The sequence below is a fragment of the Haliotis cracherodii genome, unplaced genomic scaffold, assembly GCF_022045235.1.
Source record: "Haliotis cracherodii isolate W230 unplaced genomic scaffold, xgHalCrac1.p SCAF_7, whole genome shotgun sequence".
In the NCBI taxonomy this organism is placed as follows: domain Eukaryota; kingdom Metazoa; phylum Mollusca; class Gastropoda; order Lepetellida; family Haliotidae; genus Haliotis; species Haliotis cracherodii.
Genome location: NW_027266330.1, coordinates 62,229,745 through 62,257,282, shown reverse-complemented (window position 1 = coordinate 62,257,282; position 27,538 = coordinate 62,229,745). Strand labels below are relative to the sequence as shown.

Sequence of the window (27,538 nt, the reverse complement as noted above, 5' to 3'; positions counted from 1 at the left end):
ACGTGTCATGGAACGAGTGTGTGACAAGAAGACTTCAAGGTCTAGGACAGCCATCTGGTGTGAGGAACACATTGGTTTTGACGAAAATCCTTGGTCAAGAATCAAATTGTCACATATACCAGTGGATACAGATATTCTTTATTTTCTCCGGTTTATACAGAGTACATATTATATAATGGTAAGACAACCTTTATGGCATAAATACATTGCTAAAGGTGTAAATAGAAGGACAATTAGCTTCTTTTTTATTTACAGGTGTAAGCTAGCTGACTTGCTATTGTATTGTTGGCATCTTCTTATCTCGTAATAACCTCAGGGGGTTTTACTTTGGTTTGTGAATGTAAAATCGCGAGCGACGTTCTACATTATCAACCAGATCCGATAAGTGTTTTATCCTTAACATATTAACTGCATAGTCAACATTTATCATGCTTTCTGTTCATGGATTCACAAAAGTGATAAACGTCTAAGACCTGCATCACTGGGGTCTTTCATCCGCAACAAGGCCGACAGGTCGTAATATAACTATAATACTGTTCGGATACTCGGATTGGTCAGTCGATGTATTTTTATAGGCAGGTTAGGTTCCTTGTGTGTTCATTGGAGAGCTCGTTGAATGACACCACGTAACCTTGCACTGATGTCCTTGTCCTTCACCTCCATCAAGGTCATCTCAACTGTAAACTCCTCACTCTGCTTGACGCCAAACATGGGGAGAAGTTGGGCATGCTTGACGGACTCTGATGTTAGTATCTTCTCCTTGTTGACATCAATGAATGCCACTTTCCCCCTCACTGCATCATACACGACGCCATACGTCAGCATCGACACTCCTGGCTTGTTGGCAAATGGCTGATCAAAACAGTTACAGTATTCACATTTTGTGCATATTGTTTTGTGAGTGTGACAGTAGACGACTTGTACTCCACAACCATAATAATCACATATAAGTTCTGCTGTGTCAGCATAAGATGTCTCAGACAATCCAATTTCAAATATACTTGTTTGTATTTTTGCTGCTGTTTGTGTTATCTTAGCATGAGCCTGAAAGTAGTACGGATCTGTGGGGTCAGAAGACACGTGGGAATATGAGGGAACAAGTTGACCTTGACCTTGGAAGGACCCGGAAGTAGTGATAGGTGCAGAGGACAGCGTGTAAGGAAGGGTCATGGAGCCGCAAGTTCCGCTGTACCTGTTAAACTTCCTCATGGTGGATGGCGGGTTGCGAGCCGGGTGGTTGACCATGTGTCTCTCAGTGACTTCAACCAGACTGAAGTTTGCCCGCTCGACATCAAACTTGAGTGGTGGACCTATTAAAATACAAATTTACTTACCTGCGAATAGCTGTGATTGCTACTGTGGCGTTTGAGATACATAACTTCCGTTGTGACATGTGCGATGCATACAAAAGACGGATTCGTAGGCAATAGCACAACAGTTGAGAACGAAATGAAATATAAAAAAAAAATAGGAAAAAAATTACTTTGCAATCTAAGCCATAAAAATATTCATGAGTAAACAGATTCGCCTAAGAGTAATTGTTATAATTGTGTTGAAACAAATACATGTTTATATTCCTTAATCTTTGGCAATAGTCAGGATTACAAGATACACAACACTTCTGGCTCCTATATTGTCGCTATTCTTCAAAGGACAACCATGTAACTACTTTTTAGTGTCTTTTATGTCAAAACATGTTGGCTACAGATAAGAGATTTGAATTAATTCTTTATTAAGTATAAATTAATTAAAATTAGAGTTGAAACTGACAGGTTGCAATAATCATTTGCCCGACTGTCACTCATTGTCTCGCCCAAATGAATTTCAAATATTACAATAGTGGTTTGTTTATGCACAAACTGACAAAGAGGAAACAGAGTTGGAATGACCTATTTTTTCCCAGCCAGATATGATCCAATGAATGGCAGCCCTTCGTGAAAGGTTTGTCACTGTTCCCCCTGACAAGGCATCAAATAACACATAGCCGATATATATCAGCATCTCAACATTATATCTTTTTATCAAACCATGCCACATAGAAGGCCAGTGTTAACTGAGGAAAACATATACCAAAACCACGCATCAGTACTTCCAAGTTTCGACATAACTCTGAAACCTGAAGACATGTCCATTCCTCTTTTGTCTTGGATTTCACCCAAAGCTCCCCCCATAGCACCCACCGTACAAAGAAAGCTATATGCTGGGTTCAGCAAATTTACCACCAAATCCCTGTCTCAACGATTAACCATAATCCTTTTATACAATCAAGCTCTATATTCACTTCTTTACATTCACAGAGTGCATTTCAGACAGGTGGAATTAATACCATGTGATTGAATGGGAACAGCCTTCTCCGTCCTCCACACGAAGGAGTAAGCATATACCCCGAAACATTGTGTTCCTCAGCATAAAGAAGTTGACATCCATAAATTCTCTCTTAGTACCGTGTGGATTCTCAAAAACCCAAAGGATATGCTTGATATTTTGGAATCTCAGAAAGAACCAAGTTCAATTTTGTGAAACAATTGAATTTTCAACTTGTACTGCTGTGCAGCGTCATAGGGCTGGGATGTGTAACTCGGGTCGGATGGATACTGAGTTGGATGGTTACTGATACTGAGACCCGTGGTTAGTCACGTGATATATTGTTAAATGACAAAACCTCACTATAGCTCAGTGGTTACACTACAAGTCATTAATGTTCGCATTTCTTTCTGACGATGCACACATTCCTTTTAACTTGTATATGTTTGAGTAAAGATAAAGCTTCAGTAAACTTCAGTGAACGCATGATCTCATTGTTTGATATATGTATCTAAATACTTTCAGCCAGGGCTGTGGTAAAACAATTACCAATCAGACATTTTGTTCCCAACTCTTGAGACCTACAGTGGGTACCCGGGTAGGGTCGGGTAATAGGGGGTCGGGTACCCGGGTAGTAAATTTGGACTCGTCCCAGCCCTAATCGTCAGACATCAAACAAATATCGATTATTTTTTTTTGCTTACCCTTTTCGCGAACACCTGGTGTTTTCACTGATTGTCAGTAAACCATTCATATAATTATCATTGCTATTTTGCCTTTCAGCCCCAATGGAATCTGTTTTGGGAGAAAATCGAGACTGGTTATTATCTGGCATTATATATATGCTGTGATGTTTGTTGTATACTTACAGTTGAGTTTGACAGGCACGCCGGTTGTATACTGACTACTGACTAAGGTCAAGTCACTGGTCAGTCTCACACCTGTAACATATTATCTACTGTTAAATAACAAACATAAGTGATATATCGTTCGTCATTTAATCCATATTGATTGAAACCATAACTATACAATTCGTACTATAATATATTCCATTATTATTAATTAGAAATATATTTTACACAAATAAACGGGGCGATCAGGTAGCCTAGTGGAAGACCCGGGTCCGATTCCATACATGGGAACAATGAGTGAAGCCCATTTCTGCACACACACACACCCACACACACCCACGTACTGACTATACACATAAACACATGGACACATTCTATAGTTATGATTACTATAGTTTAACAGTCGTTAGGAACAGATCTAGACAATACACTGTTTATACAACCACCTGCTCTCTTCGTCCAAACCAAGACGGTAACAAACATTCCTCTTTAAGAATAGTGACTTTAACAAACCATACCAACCTATTTTCTCTGCCAGCTCCTTAAATGTGTATATTGCTGTTTGTTGTGTTTTCACTTCCTTCTCCAGAGATGTTATCGTCTAAACACACAGCAATAATTAGGATGGGATTAAGTCATTATGGAAACAACAACCGTAAAATGTCCTTGTACGAATTGAGGTTCTTAAAAGTTTAGAATTGGGATTGTTTTGTGTTCGTTTGTTCGTTCGTTTGCTCGCTCGCTCGTTCGTTCCTTCATTCGTCTTAAAGTGTAAATTAACAGTGACATGTAGGACTATATCTGGCGCTGTTACTGTTATCGTATACTGGTTATTGTTGAGACGTCAACACGCCTGTCCAAGGACCAGTGTTACAGATACTTACCCCACATCTCGCCTGAAGCTGTTTTTGTGCTAGGTCTGAAATATAACCAAAGTACGTCCCAGACAATCGCAAAATAAAATAAAATAAAATAATAATAACATGTGTCCACACAAAATGACAAAATTTGTGAAATATCGAAAGTTTCTCAACTCATGTACTTTGGCAGGTATATATTTCAACAATGTCTAAGACAATTCATGATTGGTTGATATTTCAAAATTTCTTGAAATTTCATGCTCTGACAACACAGGTCAGACATATAGCTGATCACGTGCCTCCGGTAATTACTCCCTGTTATTGGACCCGTGAAGATTCCGAGGTAGAATAGGTCTTCAGCAACCCATGCTTGCCGTAAAAGGTGACTGTGCCTGTCGTAAGAGGCGACTAACGGGATCAGGTGGTCAGGCTCGCTGGTTTGGTTGATACATGTCATCGATCCCAATTGCGTGGATCGATGCTCATGATATCAATCACTGGATTGTCTGGTCCAGACTCGATTATTTACAGTCCGCCGTCATATAGCTGGAATATTGCTGAGTGCGGCGTTAAACAACACATCAACCAACCAACCAACCCTGTTATTGTCCCTTAATGTTCGTTACACTTTCAAAGCATGGCTTCCCTCCCGCTATTCGGGATCTGGGGGGATTAAATTCATACACGTAGAGACAGGGTAACATATTACTCCATACCGATTGAAACCATAAATATACAATTCATATTACAATATATTCCATTATTTTTAAGTATTAATATATTTTACTCACATAAACACATGGACACATTCTATCGTAATGATTACTAAAGTTTAACAGTCGTTAGGAACACACGTAGACAATACACTGTTTATACAACCACCTGCTCTCTTTGTCCAACCCAAGACAAGAACGAACATTCCTCTTTAAGAATAGTGACTTTAACAAACCATACAAACCTTTTTTCTCTGCCAGCTCCTTAAATGTGTCTATTGCTGTTTGTTGTGTTTTCAGCTCCCTCTCCAGAGATGTTATCGTCTAAACACACAACAATAATTAGGATGGGATTAAGTCATTATGGAAACAACAACCGTAAAAATGAGGTTTTTTAAATTTTAGAATTGGGTATGTTTTGTTTGTGTTCATACGTTCGTTCGTTCCTTCATTCGTCTTAAAGTGTAAATTAACAGTGACAGGGAGGACTATATCTGATGCTGTTACTGTTGTCCTTACACGCCCATCCAAGGACCCGTGTTACAGATACTTACATCACTGTTCGCCTGTAGCTGTTTCTGTGCTAGGTCTGAAATAGAACCAAAGTACGTCCAAGACAAACGCAAACTTCGTATATTTTATTTCTCTATCATGCCCTATCTAAAATAAAATAATGATAACATGTGTCCACACAAAATGACAAAATTTGTGAAATATCGAAAGTTTCTCAACTCATGTATTTTGGCAGGTATATATTTCAACAATGTCTAAGACAATTCATGATTTGTTGATATTTCATACTCTGACAACACAGGTTTGAGGGCGAGATGTGACAGGTGTTTGTGAGATGTGACACGTGTTTGTGAGATGTGACACGTGTTTGTGAAACTAACAACATGGAATAGGTATATTGCATTTGTTATCCTTACCTTTCTCTTTCTCCTCAATCGTTAGCTTTTCTTTCAACATTTTCTGTGTCTGTGAAAATGAGAAATCAAATAAATTATAATATACTTCAGTGTGAAAGACTGTTTTCTGAAATTGAGATAAGTGATAACACTTGATATTTCACTGCAGTGAACATAACACTTGATATTTCACTACAGTGAACATAACACTTGATATTTCACTGCAGTGAACAGAACACTTCATATTTTAGTACAGTGAACATAACACTTGATATTTCACTACTGTGAACATAACACTTGATATTTCACTGCAGTGAACATAACGCTTGATATTTCACTACAGTGAACATAACGCTTGATATTTCACTGCAGTGAACATAACGCTTGATATTTCACTGCAGTGAACATAACGCTTGATATTTCACTGCAGTGAACATAACGCTTGATATTTCACTGCAGTGAACATAACGCTTGATATTTCACTGCAGTGAACATAACACTTGATATTTCACTACAGTGAACATAACGCTTGATATTTCACTGCAGTGAACATAACGCTTGATATTTCACTGCAGTGAACATAACACTTGATATTTCACTGCAGTGAACATTACACTTGATATTTCACTGCAGTGAACATAACGCTTGATATTTCACTGCAATGAAAATAAGGCCTGATATTTCACTACAGTGAACATAACACTTTGACGGAACTCGTCATACACAGGTTACCACTCCTTAAATTGTCTCCCTTTATCCCATGCACAAACTGTTGACGTCCTTTTTACATTAGTTCCACATTGACAAGGCAAAATAATGACAGATGGTCATTTATAAAGTTAATATCACTTCTTTCCGTTTGTTTCGTTATAAATTGTAATTTTCTCATTTAACTCGTCAATGAAGACAGTTCGTTTCGCAAAGCGCCATTTTTGTTACTTGACAACAGGGGTCCCGTAGTTTTCAAGAATATTTTTTGTTAAAGTTGATTTTGTAAGTCATCATATCTAAATGTATGATAGAGAATGTTTGTGACCCTAAATATATTTTTGTACTTTCTTTATGTTGTTTAAAATTTTGCAAACACGAAAGTCGCAAACGCAAGGGGAGATGAACCGTACGCGTCCCTGTGTGTTAGATATGGAGAATTTAGGTTTCAAGAATTTACGTTTTTAATGAAATAATTTAATTTTCCGGTAGACAACTACACAAAAGTATATAATAAATGGGATATTTCATGTCTTGTGAAATATCATGTTTCTCTCATCTCGTGATGGGGAAAGGAGATATCCCCCCCCCCCCCCCCCCCCCGTCACTCGATGAGAGAAACATGATATTTGACTTGACACATGAAATATCCTATATTACTTTTGTAGCTTAGACATAGTAGCTCATCATTTGAGATCTTTGATGAACACCCGACATTTTAAAACTTCATAAATGAAACTGCTTGTAACAACACAAATCATGAAACATAATCTCTTCCACCTTAATGACAAGTGGCTTATGATTTTTTTTTTTTAGCTGGGGAAGGTATTTTGGTTCTGTTACACTCACCATCTCAAGCTCATGGTTCTTTCTCTGCAGATATTCCAACTTGTTCTGCAGGAATGTACCTACATACGAAATATATGCACATGCAAAGTTCAATTATATTAAAACATTTGAGTTTTCAACTTTGTACACTACTATCCCACATGAAAAACGTAAGACAAAACTTCATTCCTTGGTTCATTTGTGACTAAATGCGGTGACCATAGATAAAACTACATATCTATTTTCAGAAGTTCAGGACAATTTGTCACAAATGAAAGCAAATGTCATCTGAAGATTATTGAGGAAACAAAATGTGAACTTTCTGCTCGGATTAGCAAAACAAGGCAAGCTTAACTTTAGCGATGATCTGATATCGTACAATAAAGGTCAGAGACCCGTAAAGATCTGGGGTAGAATAGAATAGCAATATTCTAGCTATATGACGGCGGTCTGTAAATAATCGAGTCTGGACCAGACAATCAAGTAATTGACACCATGAACATCGATCCACGCAATTGGAATGCGATGACATCGTTCAACCAAGTCAGCGAGCCTGACCGATCCCGTTAGTCATCTCTTACGACAAGCATAGTCGCTTTTTGCAGCAAGCAGGGGTTGCTAAAGACCTATTCTACCCCGGATCTTCACGGGTCTCTGACCTTTATTGAACGATGTCAGATCATCGCCATACCTGAACGTTAAGACATAACAACGAAGACAAGACTTACCTTGATTGTCCTGTTGCTGATTGGCCTGACACTCCTGGTCCGGTGATGTAAGGAAGCATCCAAAGGAGGCAATGTCAGCCTTGAGACTCTGGAGACCCTGTCTGGAGAACGCAACACCTGCTGCTGCTTCCTGCTGCTTCATGGCAGACACGTGCTCAGAGAGACAGGAGTCCACGCTCAGCATCATGGTGTCCTGGAGCTCCAGGTACTCTACTGGTGTCAAGGTCAAGGCCTTCTCTATGTAGGTCAGGGAGGTGTTCAGGGACATCTGTGACGTCTCCAGTTCATGCTGCTTCTCCCTGGCTCCATCTCTGATGTGCTCAAAGCAGGTGCTCAGGTCAAGGTCAAGTTCCTTCTCTCGCTGGTCGACAAGAGACTTCAGTTCAGACATTGTGTGAGCCTTCAATAGTTGCAGGGAACGCCATTTCTCATCAACCTTTTCTTCAATGCTGTTCATCTGTAGAATCGATTCATTTAAGGATTCTTGATGGATCAACAATTGATTGTGTTTCGTTTTCATTTCAAACTGCTTGGATTGAAATGCTTCGTCGACTTCTTGAACATCATGACCAGCATGATCGTCACGTGTACACCTTAAACATATCAGAACTCCACATGTCGCATCATAGAAGTCAACATGCCTTTGGTGTGTGGAGCAAACAGCATCCTTGGCTTCTATGGAGACTCCATCTTGTGCCACTTGATCGATTGTCTGAACTGTGTGACCTTTTGTGATTTTGAAATCACTGTGAGCCACTTGACAGTTTTCACAAAAGAGAGCCTCGCACTGTTTACACCACACGACAGCCTGTCCGCCATCTTGTTTGTTAGTGCATTGCAACTCGGATGGACGATGAAGGACAGTCAGATTGAAGATCTCTCTTGCCCTGACCTTGTCCTCTGGGAACTTGTGTTCTTCTCTATCAAATTCTTTGTGACAAGACGAGCATTTCAACGCCCCTGTCTCAGCAGCAGAAAGACAGACCTTGCATACAGCATGTAGACATGGCAGCAACCAGGGAGGTGGTCCTTGGTAGCAAAACTGTTGCTTGCAAATGCTGCACTTAGGGAAATGGTCCATATCTTCAACTGTAACTCTAGAAGGTGAAACCCATAACATCGTAACTGTGAGAAGTTGCTGAGTAAATAGTGAATAAGACGTGCTTGTGTGGAATGGGAAAACAACTTTTTTTGTCTTTGACATTTTTTTACCAACAAGAAATCGAAGACGTTTCAGTTTTTGCACTTGTTGTATACACATATAGATAAAATGGGATTTTTAGCGAGATAAGATATGTTTTCAGATACTGATACAAAACAAGATATGTTTTTATTTAATTTTTGGTTATCTTGGCAGGCTATTTCTTTCTTTCTTTTTTCAACAGTCTAATTACTTTGTTTGTTCATAACATATGGCATGAGTGATTATATAGATATGTTGACAATAGGACATCTGTATGACGGCATCGTGTAACCCCATGTGGAGAATCCCACAAGGAGACAATCATTGGGCATTGGGGAATATCTCTGCGACAGAATCACAACAGGGGAACAATCATGGGGTGTTGGGGAATAATTCTGCCTCAGAATCACAACATGGAGACAATCATGGGTCGTTGGGGAATAACTCTTCCTCAGAATCACAACAGGGAGACAATCATGGGTCGTTGGGGAATAACTCTGCCACAGAATCACAACATGGAGACAATCATGGGGCGTTGGGGAATATCTCTGCGACAGAATCACAACAGGGGAACAATCATGGGGCGTATTGGAATAACTCTGCCTCAGAATCACAACAGAGAGACAATCATGGGGCGTTGGGGAATAACTCTGCCACAGAATCACAACATGGAGACAATCATGGGTCGTTGGGGAATAACTCTGCCACAGAATCACAACATGGAGACAATCATGGGGCGTTGGGGAATAACTCTTCCTCAGAATCACAACAGAGAGACAATCGTGGGACGTTGGGGAATAACTCTTCCTCAGAATCACAACATGGAGACAATCATGGGGCGTTGGGGAATAACTCTGCCACAGAATCACAACATGGAGACAATCATGGGGCGTTGGGGAATAACTCTGCCTCAGAATAACAACAGGGAGACAATCGTTGGACGTTGGGGAATAACTCTTCCTCAGAATCACAACATGGAGACAATCATGGGGCGTTGGGGAATAACACTGCCACAGAATGACAACAGGGAGACAATCATGGGGCGTTGGGGAATAACACTGCCACAGAATCACAACAGGGAGACAATCGTGGGTCGTTGGGGAATAACTCTGCCACAGAATCAGAACATGGAGACAATCATGGGGCGTTGGGGAATAACTCTTCCTCAGAATCACAACAGAGAGACAATCGTGGGACGTTGGGAAATAACTCTTCCTCAGAATCATAACAGGGAGACAATCATGGGGCGTTGGGGAATAACTCTGCCACAGAATAACAACATGGAGACAATCATGGGGCGTTGGGGAATAACTCTGCCTCAGAATGACAACAGGGAGACAATCGTGGGACGTTGGGGAATAACTCTGCCTCAGAATCACAACAGGGAGACAATCATGGGGCGTTGGGGAATAACTCTGCCACAGAATCACAACAGGGAGACAATCGTGGGACGTTGGGGAATAACTCTTCCTCAGAATCACAACAGGGAGACAATCATGGGACGTTGGGGAATAACTCTGCCACAGAATCACAACAGGGAGACAATCATGGGGCGTTGGGGAATAACTCTGCCACAGAATCACAACATGGAGACAATCATGGGGCTTTGGGGAATAACTCTGCCACAGAATCACAACAGGGAGACAATCATGGGGCGTTGGGGAATAACTCTGCCTCAGAATCACAACATGGAGACAATCATGGGGCGTTGGGGAATAACTCTGCCTCAGAATCACAACAGGGAGACAATCATTGGTCGTTGGGGAATAACTCTGCCTCAGAATCACAACATGGAGACAATCATGGGGCGTTGGGGAATAACTCTGCCTCAGAATGACAACAGGGAGACAATCATGGGGCGTTGGGGAATAACCCTGCCACAGTATCACAACATGGAGACAATCATGGGTCGTTGGGGAATAACTCTGCCTAAGAATCACAACAGGGAGACAATCATGGGGCGTTGTGGAATAACTCTGCCTCAGAATCACAACAGGGAGACAATCATGGGGCGTTGGGGAATAACTCTGCCTAAGAATCACAACAGGGAGACAATCATGGGGCGTTGGGGAATAACTCTGCCACAGAATCACAACAGGGAGACAATCATGGGGCGTTGGGGAATAACTCTGCCTCGGAATCAGAACATGGAGACAATCATGGGGCGTTGGGGAATAACTCTGCCTCAGAATCACAACAGGGAGACAATCATGGGGCGTTGGGGAAAAACACTGCCACAGAATCACAACATGGAGACAATCATGGGGCGTTGGGGAATAACTCTGCCACAGAATCACAACAGGGAGACAATCATGGGGCGTTGGGGAATAACTCTGCCACAGAATCACAACATGGAGACAATCATGGGGCGTTGGGGAATAACTCTGCCACAGAATCACAACAGGGGAACAATCATGGGGCGTTGGGGAATAACACTGCCACAGAATCACAACAGGGAGACAATCATGGGTCGTTGGGGAATAATTCTACCACAGAATCAAAACATGGAGACAATCATGGGTCGTTGGGGAATAACTCTGCCACTGAATCACAACATGGAGACAATCATGGGTCGTTGGGGAATAACACTGCCACAGAATCACAACATGGAGACAATCATGGGGCGTTGGGGAATAACACTGCCACAGAATCACAACATGGAGACAATCATGGGTCGTTCGGGAATAACTCTGCCACAGAATTACTAATGGAGACAATCATGGGACGTTGGGGAATAACACTAATAGAGGCTTTTTTTCGGAGATGCATGAATTATGAATCACTGCAAACTTACTACATATATATACAGTGAAAGCATGCGGGCGAGCACGTCCTGCAATGCGGTCACATGACTTCAACACCGACATTTCCATTACGCTCTGTTAAAGCCTGATTTAGATAGACAAAAACCTACCAGTTTCCTTGTAATTTTACAAAGTTGATGTTTTTGGTTGATAGCTGTGGTTATATTATGTCAAAGACGGCACTATGTCCTCTTGTTGTAGATGAACGTTGATCGACACAGCGACAAGCTGCTTGACGCAGTGCATCTGACAACAGCGTATGGCGTGGTGGCTCAAGGGCCATGCTGAGGTCAATGTGACCTACAGTTGTAAACCGGTTCTCCTGGTGGTACGCGCAGCTAGCTGGCCGCTTTTGTCGACATCTGCTAGACAGGAACCTAGTGTTTAGTCAGGGATTGATTATTGATTGTGAATGTGTTCTGTGATGTATGTTGTTGCTATGCGTGTCGGGGTTCAGTGTTCATGTATACTTTTAATCCTCTAGAGTGCGAGGTGATTGTATCAAATGATCATATAGTTTGGCAACTGCTTGAGTGTCAACACTGTAAAAAGTGAAAACTCACACGACTCTTACATCCAGACACAACTAACAAAAATAGTTGTATCATTGTGTCAGATACTAAAATGTTGTCAGGTTGAATATTCTAATAAGGCAGCGACCCTCCAACCACTTGTGTAGCCTGTGTTTTTTTATAAAAAGACAGTGAGTGTGTGTGTGTATGTGTGTGTGTGTGTGTGTGTGTGTGTGTGTGTGTGTGTGTGTGTGTGTGTGTGTGTGTGTGTGTGTGTGTGTGTGTGTGTGTGTGTGTGTGTGTGTGTGTGTGTGAGAGTGTATTACCATGACTACTTTTTCTCTCCTACTGAAGCTGATTAGCGAAACATTTACACTCATGACACTTCCTAAGACTGTTTACAAACTTAAAGTGTTTGATAAGATGATAAATAGAATCTCACCATTGTGTCTTTTGGTATTAAGTTTATCAACACGCAACTGTTATCGACTCATGTTGATATAGTTGATATCAAAGGACGCTCGGGTGAGATTCTGTGTGTCATTTATATCCAGTTTCTTTCGAATGTGGTAACATTCTGATAATACATCCTATTTGATCCCTCTGTTAAAAATGATCAGAAGCATCGGTCCTTCCGCGATTACTTTGGCGAAACACACGATTAAACAAACTTGGAGACATAATGAGGAATATACACTCTCCCCCTGACACCAAGCCATAAGGGTCTGGGGACTTTCTTTATCACAGAATCCCTACTAGCTACATGGGACTTACGTCATTAAATCAATGAATTCAACGAATCGTAAATGACGATTCAACAAGACACGACACAGGATAACATGTCCTGCTAGACTAACATCTAGTCTCTGAAATGAACATATCGTACAGAAAAAAACAGTTGTTCAGTTATCTTAATAAAAATATAATACAAGGGAGCTCAGTTACTGTCTTCATTTTCAGATACTGCAGTAATCTGGACTTGCCAAATATTATAGACTTGCATGGGCTGTATTTGATATATATATTTGTATCAGGGTCTGTAAGACAGACTAATGTCCTGCTAGAAGATCAGATAAACTGAACACCGACATTTCCGTTACGCTGATGATCCTGATGTTATCGGACACCTGCCTACCACGCTCATGTACACTATCAGTGTCTGGTTGTTAGATAGCCCAAGAGTGCTACGGTCAGTGTAACCTTACAGTAGTTATACAACGTCTCCCCTATTACACACAGCTGAGTGGCCCATTCAGCAGATATCGGAGAGACAGTTGGAGATGTCAGGGAGCGAAATACTGATCTTGCTCAAAAGCTTTTCAAGCGTTATGCAATTCCTATATGTTCCCGTATTTATTCTGGTGAACCTTACCTTGCCTTTGCATGTGTTTGTGACGGGTGCCATCGATAGGACAGGTATAATCACTATTTGATATTGATTCACAATCACATGCTTATGATATAGCTGGACTCTGTTTTATGAAGATTTTTTTATTGAATATGGAAAGGGTTTTGTCGCCATATTTGATTAGATTAATTATATTGTAAACCTAAAACTGTGTGTTTCAATATATTTTCTGAACTGGCTAAAACAAGGTCTGATCGGTTCGGAGTCAGTATACTGTGTCTGAGTGGGGTATTTATGTTAAACTGCGGCATGGTATCTCAGTGTGCTAGCACTATAAATCGGCATCAGTCCGGACTAGTACAAGCACACACACACACATACACACACGTGCATGCACGTCGCTATATAAGAGCAATAATCTTGGACGCGACGTTAAACCTAATTTCACCTCACCTAGAATAGGTTCTCAGCAACCTATACTTGTAGTACAAGATGGCTGAGTTGACGGTGGTCAGAGTTGACGGTGGTCAGAGTTGACTCAGTGACCTGGTTGATAGTGTGTCAGTGTGTGCGGATAGGGTGGGTCGTTGCTCATAATATAAACTTGAATTGCCTAGTCCAGACTTGATTATTTACAAGCTGCCATCGTATACCTGGAATATTTTGCTGTGGCATTAAACAAATGTGACATCATAAACAGTGTTTATTGTTGCCTACCAGTTGAGAGGTTGTTGGTTGATGATATTTATCATCAAAGACTGGCTTCCAGGCGATATCACTTTGTTGAGATCAAGTGAGATATCACTGCCATGAAATTCCATCATGATGCTATGCAGTCCAGGTACCATGATATCACAATCTAATGATATCACTAGTCTTGGTCACTGAAACTGGTTGGCTGTAATGTTTGCACTTAAGACATGAGGTATAACTGTTATGAATTGAAGAAGTTGTAAGAATGGTTTTGGATGATAAATTATATCCTACCCTTGTGTCTTTTGATATCAAATTTATCAACACCAGTCAATAAAAGATTGAAACATTTATCAACTAATTGTGATATATCTGATATCCAAAGACCTTTGGGTGAGATTCCCGATACTGGTGTGTACAGTGAAACCCTTTTAGTCAGGACACCCAACTTTCTGGACAAGTCTGTCAGGAATGTCAAATATAATATACGGGTAGACAGAACTCTGAGAGGAGGAATGTTTAATCCAGACAATTTCATTGGGAACAGTTCAGGTGTCACTTTAAAGTTACTGTCTGCCAATTCATGTATATTAATGCTGTGTAAAAAGTCAATGTTATGGACTTAAAATGCAGAAAATATTTTACAAAGTATTACAAATGTAACATTGTATTTCATTATAAGTGGGTTATGTTTATCTTTCTGACGCTTGTTCGTTTCAGGTGGAATATTTCTTCAAGATCCTGGGCCGTTAATCATCCTATACGATGCCAAAAATCATCAAGAAGTGTATTGTACATATGTTTACTGTGTAATCTCAATGTGTAAATTCATAAATTATTAACATTATTTAGAAACTTGAAATACAGAACATTCATTCCAGCATTAGCCTCTTCATCGTTTTGATGTCAGCGTTTTGGAAGTGAATATTCCTGAAAGTATTTGAAATGTTGTAAACTATGTGATGGACTAGGTATACCTGGTATATTCCTCCTGATTGAGACGCTTACCTCTTTCATACATAGGCTTAGTCATCACATGAACATACTGCTTTTATTTATTGTATATGTAACTGCAGATGTTTTACAATTCCAGGTGTTTTTTAATTAATTTCAACATGAAGTACCTGTACATTTGTAATGAAGACAATACAGACTTTATAGAAAATGGGTGTTTTGTTCTGATTTTGTGGAGTTGGAGTTCAAGGGCATCCCTATACCTTGACTTCGGACTATTACTATCTCTTAACCTGTTTGACTTGGGGCTATCACTATCTCTTGACCTGTTTGACTTGGGGCTATCACTATCTCTTGACCTGTTTGACTTGGGACTATCATTATCTCTTGACCTGTTTGACTTGGGACTTTCACTATCTCTTAACCTGGTTGACTTGGGACTATCACCATCTCTTGACCTGTTTGACTTGGGACTATCACTATCTCTTGACCTGTTTGACTTGGGACTATCACTATCTCTTGACCTGTTTGACTTGGGACTTTCACTATCTCTTAACCTGGTTGTCTTGGGACTATCACCATCTCTTAATCTGTTTGACTTGGGACTATCACTATCCCTTAACCTGGTTGACTATAGTGCATCCCTATCCATGACATGCTTGACTCAAGGTCATCCCTTCCCATGGACATGCTTGATTCAAGGTCAACCCTTTCCTTGGACCTGCTTGATTCAAGGTCACCCCTTTCCATGGCCCTGCGGACGGTTGGGTAGCCTAGTGATTAAAGCATTTCCTTGTCACACTGAATACCGAGGCTCGATTCCCGACGTGGGTACAATGTGTGAAGCCCATTTCTGGTGTTCCCCACCATGATACTGTTGGAATATTGCTTAAGATCACAATGAGTGAGTGATTATGGTTCTACGCCGCTCTTAGCTATCCATGTGTTTTTGTATATTTCAAACTTGCTTGGCACTATGTTGGTGAAGGTAACCACATAAAAGAATGTATTGGTGAATTACAAGTTTGTTCAATGACACACCAAGACGTCTACCAAACAGATGCTATATTGTGCAACGCCTTGATATAACTGGAATAATGTTAAAAGCAGCATTAAACCCTACTCACTCACTAACTGTATTGTGCAAGCAATGCTTCTTTGTGCAGGAATTATGCATTCAGTTGATAAATTATGTTTACCATACTCTAATGATGGCACTTGTCTTCACAATCCCGTTTGGTTACAACTTGAGGAAAATCACAAGGTTCAGAAGTCATGAAATAGGCTGATGAAATGATGTCATTACAGGTCCATCAACACGTATCTGGGGGTGTTCGGCTCATATATAATGTAATTATCAACGGCAGTTTTAACTTCACTGTGACTACACTTTAAAAAGTAATGCGATACTATTACAACACAGGTACAACTAGGTCCGACATATAGGACAATGTTTATCGAGATCATTATTTCAAATTGTTCGAATGTATAATAAATGCATAATAACCAAACTCCCAACAACTTGAATATTCGGTGCCTTACAAACTCCATGTAAATCACTCCCCTTGATGCTTTGTCTTATATTGCATACTGTCATATCTACAGTTGTTTACTTATTAAGTAATGTATTGTGTTCAATTACAGATGATATTCATAATATTATATGATAATATGGTAACTTCTTTAAATATGATCCTTGTGTTGTCATTTTGAAGACACCGATTGGAATAGATCTTCAGCAACCATGCTTGCCATAAAAGGCGACTATGCTTATCGCAAGAGGCTACTAGTGGGATCAGGTGGTCAGACTCGCTGACTTGGTTGATGCATGTCATTGTATACTAATTGCGTAGATCGATGCTCATGATGTCAATCACTGGATTATCTGGTCCAGACTTGATTATTTGCAGGCCACTGTGATATAAGCTGGAATGTTGGTGAGTTCAGTGTTAAACAACAAACAAACAGTATATATATATATACCCTGCCCATTTTGGACTGTTCTGATTACCTGACACAAAAAGTCACGATGTACCTAGAATGCTGGTAAAGCCACAATACACCACTCAGTCGCCATCATTATCCAGAAATATTTTAACACTGACACTGAATACGGTACCTACATATATCTGACACAGTCATTGAGAAATACATGTAATCTTGTCTGTAAAACAAACATTATACATATAAATTTTACAAGATTGTGTCAAAGTGTCAGTTTCAGTAAGATTGAGTGAGTATGGTTTTACGACGCTTTTAGCAATATTCCAGCAATATCACGGCGGGGCACACCAGAAATTGGCTTCACACGTACCCATGTCGGCATAAAAACCAAGAAAGACATTGCAATGGAATTTGACAGAATAACTTAAAATAAGCTTAAATTGATTGTCATTGGAAAATCTCAGAAACCTCGGTGTTCTAAGAATGTGAGAAGCATGCCTACCGTACCAACACAAAAGCTTAGATGACAGGTGAAATATTCACTGATTGGATTCGTGATGGCGGACGTTTCCGAGCGAAAACGTATATAATGAACACCTGATATAACGAACTGATTTCTCTGTTCCCTTGTAGTTCGTTATATCCATGTTCTACTGTATGGGTATTTCAATTAATCCGGAAATAATTATACCGACCAGTTTGTGAAGGACTCACCTCGACCATGTCAATCACTAAGAACATTGAAACACGTGTCATGGAACGAGTGTGACAAGAAGACTTCAAGGTCAAGGACAGCCATCTGGTGTGAGGAACACATTGGTTTTAGTCAAGAATCAAACTGTCACAGATTCCAGTGGATACAGATATTCTTTATTTTCTCTGGTTTATACAGAGTACAAGTTATACAATGGTAAGACAACCTTTATGGCATAAATACATTGCTAAAGGTGTAAATAGAAGGACAACTAGCTTCTTTTGTATTTACAGGTGTAAGCTTGCTGACTTGCTATTGTATTGTTGGCATCTTCCTATCTCGTAATAACCTCAGGGTTTTTTACTTTTTCCAAGTAAGACCTTGTATGAGGGTTTACCTTTAGAAGTAAGACCTTATGAGCTGAGTAGCAGATGAAATTTCGACTTTCAATGTTCTAAAATTGAAGACAAGGAATGAAACCCTTTCATTATTGATGACAGAATCGGACCTGCAACTTCACATATTGTGTTAAGTTTTGTATCTCACTGGTTTCCCGCCAAGGCAGGTGATGAAATGTTGTTCAATTTTACATGTCATGACTTAGTTGTGTCCATGCTGCATGTGGTTTTTGCTCTCGCACTCTTTGATCGATATAATACCACGACACATTGTGTTGTTTCACAAAAGACATCTTGATGTTTTCCTATTTTTGCTGTTATTTCATGATGTAAACGGTTCATACTTTGGATAAAACACGCCACGGTTTGGGTTGTGAGTGTAAAATCGCGAGCGACGTTCTACATTATCAACCAGAACAGGTTAGTGTTTTATCCTTAACATATTAACTGCATGGATTCACAAAAGTGGTAAACGTCTTAGACCTGCATCACTTAGGTCTTTCCTCCCACACCAGGCCGACAGGTCGTAATATAACTATAATACTGTTCAGATACTCGGATTGGTCAGTCCATGTGTTTTGATAGGCAGGTTAGGTTACTTGTGTGTTCATTGCAAAGGGCTTGTTGAATGACACCACGTAACCTTGCACTGATGTCCTCGTCCTTCACCTCCATCAAGGTCATCTCAACTGTGAAGTCCTCACTCTGCTTGACGCCAAACATGGGGAGAAGTTGGGCACGCTTGACGGACTTTGATGTTAGTATCTTCTCCTTGTTGACATCAATGATTGCCGCTTTCCCCCTCACTGCATCATACACGACGCCATACGTCAGCATCCACACCCCTGGCTTGTTGTCAAATGGCTGATCAACACAGCGAACACGTGGAAAGCCTTCATGTCGTGTGCATATTGTTTTGTTAGTGTTACAGTAGCCGACTTCTACTCCACAACTAAAAGAATTACGTATAAGTTCTCCTCTGTCAGCGTTAGATGTCTCAGACAATACAATTTCAAATATACTTGTTTCTATTTTTGCTACTGTTTGTGTTATCTTAGCATGAACCTGAAAGTAGTACGGATCTGTGGGGTCAGAAGACACGTGGGAATATGAGGGAACAAGTTGACCTTGGCCTTGGAAGGACCCGGAAGTAGTGATAGGTGCAGAGGACAGCGTGTAAGGAAGGGTCATGGAGCCGCAAGTTCCGCTGTACCTGTTAAACTTCCTCGTGGTGAATGGCGGGTTGCAAGCCGGATGGTTGACCATGTGTCTCTCAGTGACTTCAACTAGATTGAAGTTTGCCCGCTCGACATCAAACTTGAGTGGTGGACCTATTAAAAGACAAATTTACTTATCTGCGAAAAGCTGTGATTGCTACTGTGGTGTTTGAGATATATAACTCCCTAAATCTTGCATTGTGACATGTGCAATACATACAAAAGATGGATTCGGAGGCAATAGCACAACAGTTGAGAACGAAATGAAATATAACAATTTTAGGAAAAAAGTACTTTGGAATCAGCCATAAAAATATTCATGTGTAAACACATTCGCTGAAGATTAATGGTCATAACTGTGTTGAAACAAATACAGTGAACTACGGTTATAACGAACACGCTTATAACGAACTGATGGATATAACGAACTTACGTTTTTGGTCCCGACTATTTGCTGTAGTTATGCTGTACATATGCTTGTAACGAACTACGGTTATAACGAACTAAAATTAGTAGTCCCTTTGAGTTTGTTATAACCGTACTTTACTGTACATGTTTATATTCCTAAATCTTTGGCAATAGTCAGGATTACATGATATACAACACTTCTGGTTTTATATCATAGCTTTTTTTCAAAGGACAAACACGTAACTACTTTAAGTGTCTTTTATGTCAAATATGTTGGATAGAGATAAGAGATTTGAATTAATTCTTTATTAAGTACTGTATATATTAATTAAAATTATGTGTGAAACTGACAGGTTGCAATAATCATTTGCCCGACTGACACTCATTGTCTCGCCCAGATGAAGTTCAAATATTACAGAAGGGGTTTATGCACAAACTGACAAACAGGAAACAGGATTGTCCAAGCCAGATGTCATCCAATGAATCGCAGCCCTTCGTGAAAAGTTTGTCACTGTTCCCCCTGACAAGGCATCAAATAACATAGCCGATATATATCAGCATCTCAACATTATTTCTATTTATCAAACAATGCCACATAGAAGGCCAGTGTTTACTGAGGAAAAAATATACCAAAACCACGCATCAGTACTTCCAAGTTTCGACATAACTCTGAAACCTGAAGACATGTCAATTCCTCATTTGTCTTGGATTTCATCCAAAGCTGCCCCCATAGCATCCACCGTACAAAGAAAGCTATATGCTGGGTTCAGCAAATTTACCACCAAATCCCTGTCTCAACGATTAACCATAATCCTTTTACACAATCAAGCTTTATATTCACTTCTTTATATTCACAGAGGGCATTTGAGACACGTGGAATTAATACCATGTGACTGAATGGGAACAACCCTCTCCGTCCTCCACATGAAGGAGTAAGCATATACCCCGAAACATTGTGTTCCTCAGCAGAAGAAGTTGACATCCATAAATTCTCTCTTAGTACCATGTGGATTCTCAAAAACCCAAAGGATTTGCTTGATAGTTTGGAATCTCAGAAAGGAACCAAGTTATATTTTGTGAAACAATTGATCTTTCAACTTGTTCTGCTGTGCAGCGTCAGACATTAAGCAAATATCTATTTTTTGCAAAGTGCATGAGTGGCGTTCGCGGGTGTTCGGGTCATGCTTACCCTTTCTGCGAACACCTTAAACCCTCCATGGAATCTATGATGGCAGAAAATCGAGACTGGTTCTTATCTGGCATTGACGTCTTATATGTGCTGGGATGTTCGTTGTATACTTACAGTTGAGTTTGACAGGCACGCCGGTTGTATACTGGCTACTGACTAAGGTCAAGTCACTGGTCAGTCTCACACCTGTAACATATTATCTACTGTTAAATAATACACAAGTGATATATCGTGGGTGGTCCAGTCTAGACGACAGGCGCCGCGATTCGCTGTGCAGAGTTGCGTCCCTTAGGCACGCCAAAAACCTATGATTGTGCGTTCGATTCACGGTTCGCCCCGATAATGTTTCTAGGTTTGTCAGCACCATACCTGTGCATAAGTGGTAAACGTCAGAGACCTGCATCACTTCGGACTTTCCTCCAACATTAAGCTGACACGCTGTGATATAACTCTAATACTGATAAAATTGGCGTTAAACCAGACTCACTCCGTAATTTACTTCATATTGATTGAAACCATAACTATACAATTGGTATTACTATATATTCTATTATTATTAAGTATTAATATATTCAACACACATAAACACATGGACACATTCTATCGTAATGATTACAATAGTTGAACAGTCGTTAGGAACAGATCTAGACAATACACTGTTATACAACCACCTGCCCTCGTCGTCCAAACAAAGACAAGAACAAACATTCCTCTTTAAGAAAAGTGACTTTAACAAACCATACCAACCTATTTTCTCTGCCTGCTCCTTAAATGTGTCTATTGCTGTTTGTTGTGTTTTCAGCTCCCTCTTCAGAGATGTTATCGTCTAAACACACAACAATAATTAGGATGGGATTAAGTCATTATGGAAACAACAACCGTAAAATGTCTATGTACGAATTGAGTTTTAAATTTTTTTTTAATTGGGCGTGTTTCGTTTGTGTTCATATCATTAAAGTGTAAGTGTAAATTATCAGTGACATGTAGGACTATATCTGACGCTGTTACTGTTATCGTATACTGGTTATTGTTGAGACATCAACACGCCCATCCAAGGACCAGTGTTACAGATACTTACATCACTTCTCGCCTGAAGATGTTTTTGTGCTAGGTCTGAAATATAACCAAAGTGCGTCAAAGACAATCCCCAAACTTAGTATATTATATTTCTGTTTCAAGCCCCATCTAACATAAAATAACATGTGCCCACACAAAATGACAAAATTTGTGAAATATCGAAAGTTTCTCAACGCATGTATTTTGGCAGGTATATATTTCAACAATGTCTCAGACAATTAATGATTTGTTGATATTTCAAAATTCTGATCACCCGCCTCGGATAATTACTCCATGTTATTGTCCCTGAATGTTCGTAACACTTTCAAAGCTTGACTTCCCTCCCGCTATTCACGATCTGGGGGACTAAATCCATACACGTAGAGACAGGGTAACATTACCTTGTTGTCAGGGGGTGAACACAGGGGAGCAGGCATCTTAACTGATGTTAATTATTTGAGGGCGAGATGTGACAGGTGTTTGTGAAACTAACAACCTGGAATAAGTATATTGCATATGTTCTCCATTACCTTTCTCTTTCTCCCCAATCGTTAGCTTTTCTTTCAACATTTTCTCAGTCTGTGAAAATGAGAAATAAATTAAATACTTCAGTAACCAAGATGTAGTACCTCATCATTTAAGAACTCAGATGGATCCGTGACATTCTTAATTTTTTTAGGAGAAACTGCTTACAACAACAAACAATATAAATCTTAATTTCTTCTACCTTCCAACAATGACAATTATTAACTGCTAAAAGTGGCTAATGATTTCTTTTTAACCGCGAAAGGTAGTTATAACTCCTACTCTCACCATCAGAGATCTCTTCTCAAGCTCATGGTATCTTCTCTGCAGATCCCCAATCTCGTTCTGTAGGAAAACGTACTTTGATGTACCTAAATACAAAACACATGCACATACAATAACAAGGCTCTAAGGCAGCTTGCACAGTTTGATTGGACAGACTATTGCCTTTAGTTTTCGTAAGATGCTTCCAGAAACGATCATATACTATAAACTAGTTCAGCATTCCAGCTTTCTAGTTAAAACATATTTGCAGCTGATCGTAGAGAAAGTAAAACATCAGCAACAAACAACTACTTGTTAATGCAAATTGTATGATTGGTTGTTTTACGCCGCACTCAGCAATATTCCATCTCTATGACAGCTGTCTGTAAATAATCGAGCCGTGACCAAACAATCAAGTGATTGACATCATTAGCATCGATCCTATGATAACAAAACGAAGACTTACCTTGGTTATCCTGTTGCTGATTGGCCTGAGATTCCTGGTCCGGTGATGTTAGGAAGCATCCAAAGGAGGCAATGTCAGTCTTGAGATTCCGGAGACCCTGTCTGGAGAACGCAACACCTGCTGCTGCTTCCTGCTGCTTCCTGGCAGACACGTGCTCAGAGAGACAGGAGTCCACGCTCTGCATCATGGTGTCCTGGAGCTCCAGGTACTCTACTGGTGTCAAGGTAAAGGCCTTCTCTATGTAGGCCAGGGAGGTGTTCAGGGACATCTGGGACGTCTCCAGTTCCTGCTGCTTCTCCCTGGCTCCATCCCTGATGTGCTCAAAGCAGGTGCTCAGGTCAAGGTCAAGTTCCTTCTCTCTCTGGTCGACAAGTGATTTCAGTTGAGACATTGTGTGAACCTTCAATGTTTGCAGGGAACAGCATTTCTCATCAATCTTTTCTTCAATGCTGTTTATTTGTAGAATCGATTCATTTAAGGATTCTTGATGGATCAACAGTTGATTGTGTTTCGTTTTCATTTCAAGTTGCTTGGATTGAAATGCTTCGTCGACTTCTTGAACGCAATGACCAGCATGATCACCACGTGTACACCTGGAACATATCAGAACTCCACATGTCGCATCATAGACATCAACAGGCCTTTGGTGTGTGGAACAAACAGCATCCTTGGCTTCTATGGAGACACCATCTTGTGCCACTTGGTCGATTGTCTGAACTGTGTGACATTTTGTGATTTTGAAATCACTGTGAGCCACTTGACAATTTTCACAAAACAGAGCCTCGCACTGTTTACACCACACGACTGCCTGTCCGCCATCTTGTTTGTTAGTGCATTGCAACTCGGATGGACGATGAAGGACAGTCAGATTGAAGATCTCTCTTGCCCTGACCTTGTCCTCTGGGAACTTGTGTTCTTCTCTATCAAATTCTTTGTGACAAGACGAGCATTTCAACGTCCCTGTCTCAGCAGCAGAAAGACAGACCTTGCATACAGCATGTAGACATGGCAGCAACCATGGAGGTGGTCCTTGGTAGCAAAACTGTTGCTTGCAAATGCTGCACTTAGGGAACTTTTCCATATCTTTTAATTGTAAACTCTAGAAGGTGGAAACATAATATATAGTCTCAGCAGGGAGCTTCTTCTTTGATGATGACTTGTTGGAACCAACAAGATCTGAATACTTTTCAGTGTTTGTACCTGTTCATATACACACATATAGCAACAAGTTGATTGGGAAAGCAGTAACAGATATGTTACAGCAAGAATGCAACGTAACAATATAAATGTGAAAGATCCATGTGGGCCTAGACAACTTTCCTGATGCCCAAAGTTTTATCTGACGTTCTTCCCGGTTGACTACCACACATTACTTAATGGTGACCATAACTGCCCATCTACCAGTCCCCTTTTCCAGTTATGGATCACACATGGAGCACAGTCTCCAAGCGCTCGCCAATACATCTGCCTCAAAATCCCAACAGGGACTACCAGCGATATACACTCCATGTCAGAAGGTCTTTAACACTGTATCGTGATAGTACCGTGAAGGTATGGGAAAAGAGGCGAGAAAAAATCATGTAAAATGGCGCATTAGTTGCGCTTTAGTGACGCGATCATGATGTAATAGTGGTGTTATATTGTACCAAATTGGCACGCACATGATAACAAACAGAGGTGAAGGTAACCAATAAGGAGACTAACATACTTTAGGCCATCAGCGTTAACTCGTCATGCCGAAGCCCGGGTTCGATTCCCGACATGGATACAATGTGTAAAGCCCATTTCTGGTGTTCTCCCGCCATGATATTGCTGGAATATTGCTAAAAGCGGTGTCAAACCAATCTCACTCACTCACTCATGAATACAGCTGGCAGGATTATGTTCACAGCTTGATCATGTCTCTCAACATTTAACGGAGCCCCATTGGCTGCCTATTGCCACACCAGTCAACTAAACGTTCCTCTTCAATGCCTACAACCTTGCACTTGCCTACATCAATCAACTCTTAATCTCCTAAACGAACTTGCCAATCTCATCAACAACATCTATTCATAGTTCCCCTGGTTAGGCCTTGTACTTGTACTATGGAACAATCTGCCGGAAAATCTGAACTCTACTACCACAATATATCCACTTTCAAGTCTCAGCTTAAGGCATTTCTGTGTCAACAGACTTACAGTAGCTAAAGCGCATAAAGCATATATATTCGTGAATTGTTGCTCTCTATAAATACTTAATCTTATTAATATTATTTACATAGTAAAATATTAAATGAAGCAAAGAAGGTTTGGGTGATCCTGGCACATATAGGGTGGCATCTTGATAAATATTGTCATACATGACGATTCAATGATTGCCATCACATACGTGTATTTAATCAATTTTAAGACCCCAATGGAAGCATTGTCTAAGGCGGGTAGGTCCAGTATCCCCATCATTTATACTACTTCTCGCAGATCGTCTGCAGGTGTCCAGGTGATGTGCTATCCCCAAATAGAGAACTGAACACTACCTTCCAAATATTTAGTACCGTAATTCTATCAGTATAGAAAATATTATCAACTTCCCAGTGAATGCTGCCTTGTCTGTCACTTGCTATTCACAACTTAAACATTAAAACAAGCTAAAATTCAAGATTAGAAGATAACATGAAGAAAGGTTATTTTCGCCTAAAATCTACCGCTCAGCGCATGCAAATCAAGGGCTTATGTATATGTTTCCAATAGGCCCCTAAGGACGATGAAGAAATATATGAATACTTCTGCAGAATAAAATAGTCATTGCCAAGGGTACTCATGTCAAGAAAAGTGAACAATTCGTTAAACTGAATGGCTGATGAATCATTAATCACTGCCCCAGAATATTAATAGTTAGACACGGCGTACATGGGACTATTGGACCGGCAGTGAATCATGACTCCCCTGAAAAGACAGACATGGCGTACATGGGACTATTGGACCGGCAAGTGAATCACGACAGACATACCTACCAGTTTCCTTGTAAACTGTACAAAGATGATGTGTTTAGTTGATAGCTGTGGTTAGATTGTGCCAGCACTGAAAAGACGGCACTATGTCCTCTGGTTGTAGATGAACGTTGATCGACACAGAGACATGCTTCATGACAGTGCGTGTGACACCAGCTTATGTGGTGGTAGCACAAGGGCCATGCTGAGGTCAATGTGACCTAAAGTTATAAACCGGTTACCCTGCTGGAAAACTCAGCTGAGACCGCTTCTGCATATATCTGACAGACATTGCTTACTGCTTGAGCTGCATGGGTTCTGTGATGTGATTGTATTCAATGACAACTGGTTGAGTGTCAACACAATAGAAACCTACGCGACTCGAACATAACTAACATAAACAGCTATAGCATAGTGTCAAATACCACAACGTTGTCAGGTTGACTCAGCAAGTTGTATTCAAATGTTCCAACAAGGCGGCAATCATCGATTCGCCCGTGTTAAAGAGGTCTTATAAATAGACAGTGGGTGAGTCAGTGAGTCAGTTTGGTTTAAAGCCAAGTTGAACAGTATTTCAGTTACGTCACAGAGTGTCAACTGGTGGCCCAGTCATGTAAGGCGCCACAATTGGTTCGGGTCCTTCAGACGTGCCAGAAACCCATGATTGTCGGTTCGAATACTTGATCGCCCTGAAAATGTGTTTAGGTTTGCCAGGCGTGTGTGAGTGACTGAGTGAGTGAGTGAGTTGGGTTAAGTGACGCTTTTTACAGCATTCAAGCTTTGAGTCGGCCAGTCCTTGTTTTAGCCCCTTAATGCCGAACGCCAGACGGGGTAACAACAAGTACCATCTTTTAAGGTCTTTTGGTATGACGCGGCCGGGGATCGAACCCCGGACCTTCTGCTCTCTGGGCGGCCGCTCTACTACTAGACCACAAAGGCAGTTGTAAGTGTAAGAAAGTATTAAAGTGTGTAATGATACGAGGTGCTTTCGAAAATGAAATCGGTACGTACAAAA

General features: G+C 40.4%; 2 protein-coding genes across 2 annotated transcripts; both read right to left on the bottom strand.

The window, feature by feature from the left end:
* Positions 1 to 542: 542 nt before the first annotated feature.
* Positions 543 to 12,159, bottom strand: LOC139447733 (uncharacterized). The gene is made up of 8 exons (XM_071229201.1): positions 11,998 to 12,159; positions 7,901 to 8,997; positions 7,194 to 7,252; positions 5,658 to 5,706; positions 5,283 to 5,317; positions 4,974 to 5,052; positions 3,174 to 3,245; positions 543 to 1,310 (listed from the first exon to the last, which is right to left on the bottom strand). Exons 2-8 carry the CDS (start codon positions 8,979 to 8,981, stop codon positions 598 to 600), a joined length of 2,088 nt encoding a protein of 695 aa, XP_071085302.1. The 5' UTR covers positions 8,982 to 8,997; positions 11,998 to 12,159; the 3' UTR covers positions 543 to 597.
* Positions 12,160 to 18,994: 6,835 nt separating this feature from the next.
* LOC139449072 (uncharacterized) lies at positions 18,995 to 26,696 on the bottom strand. The gene is made up of 8 exons (XM_071230538.1): positions 26,548 to 26,696; positions 23,556 to 24,654; positions 23,114 to 23,196; positions 22,831 to 22,879; positions 22,323 to 22,357; positions 21,992 to 22,070; positions 21,359 to 21,430; positions 18,995 to 19,761 (listed from the first exon to the last, which is right to left on the bottom strand). Exons 2-8 carry the CDS (start codon positions 24,634 to 24,636, stop codon positions 18,995 to 18,997), a joined length of 2,166 nt encoding a protein of 721 aa, XP_071086639.1. The 5' UTR covers positions 24,637 to 24,654; positions 26,548 to 26,696.
* Between the last annotated feature and the right edge of the window lie 842 nt (positions 26,697 to 27,538).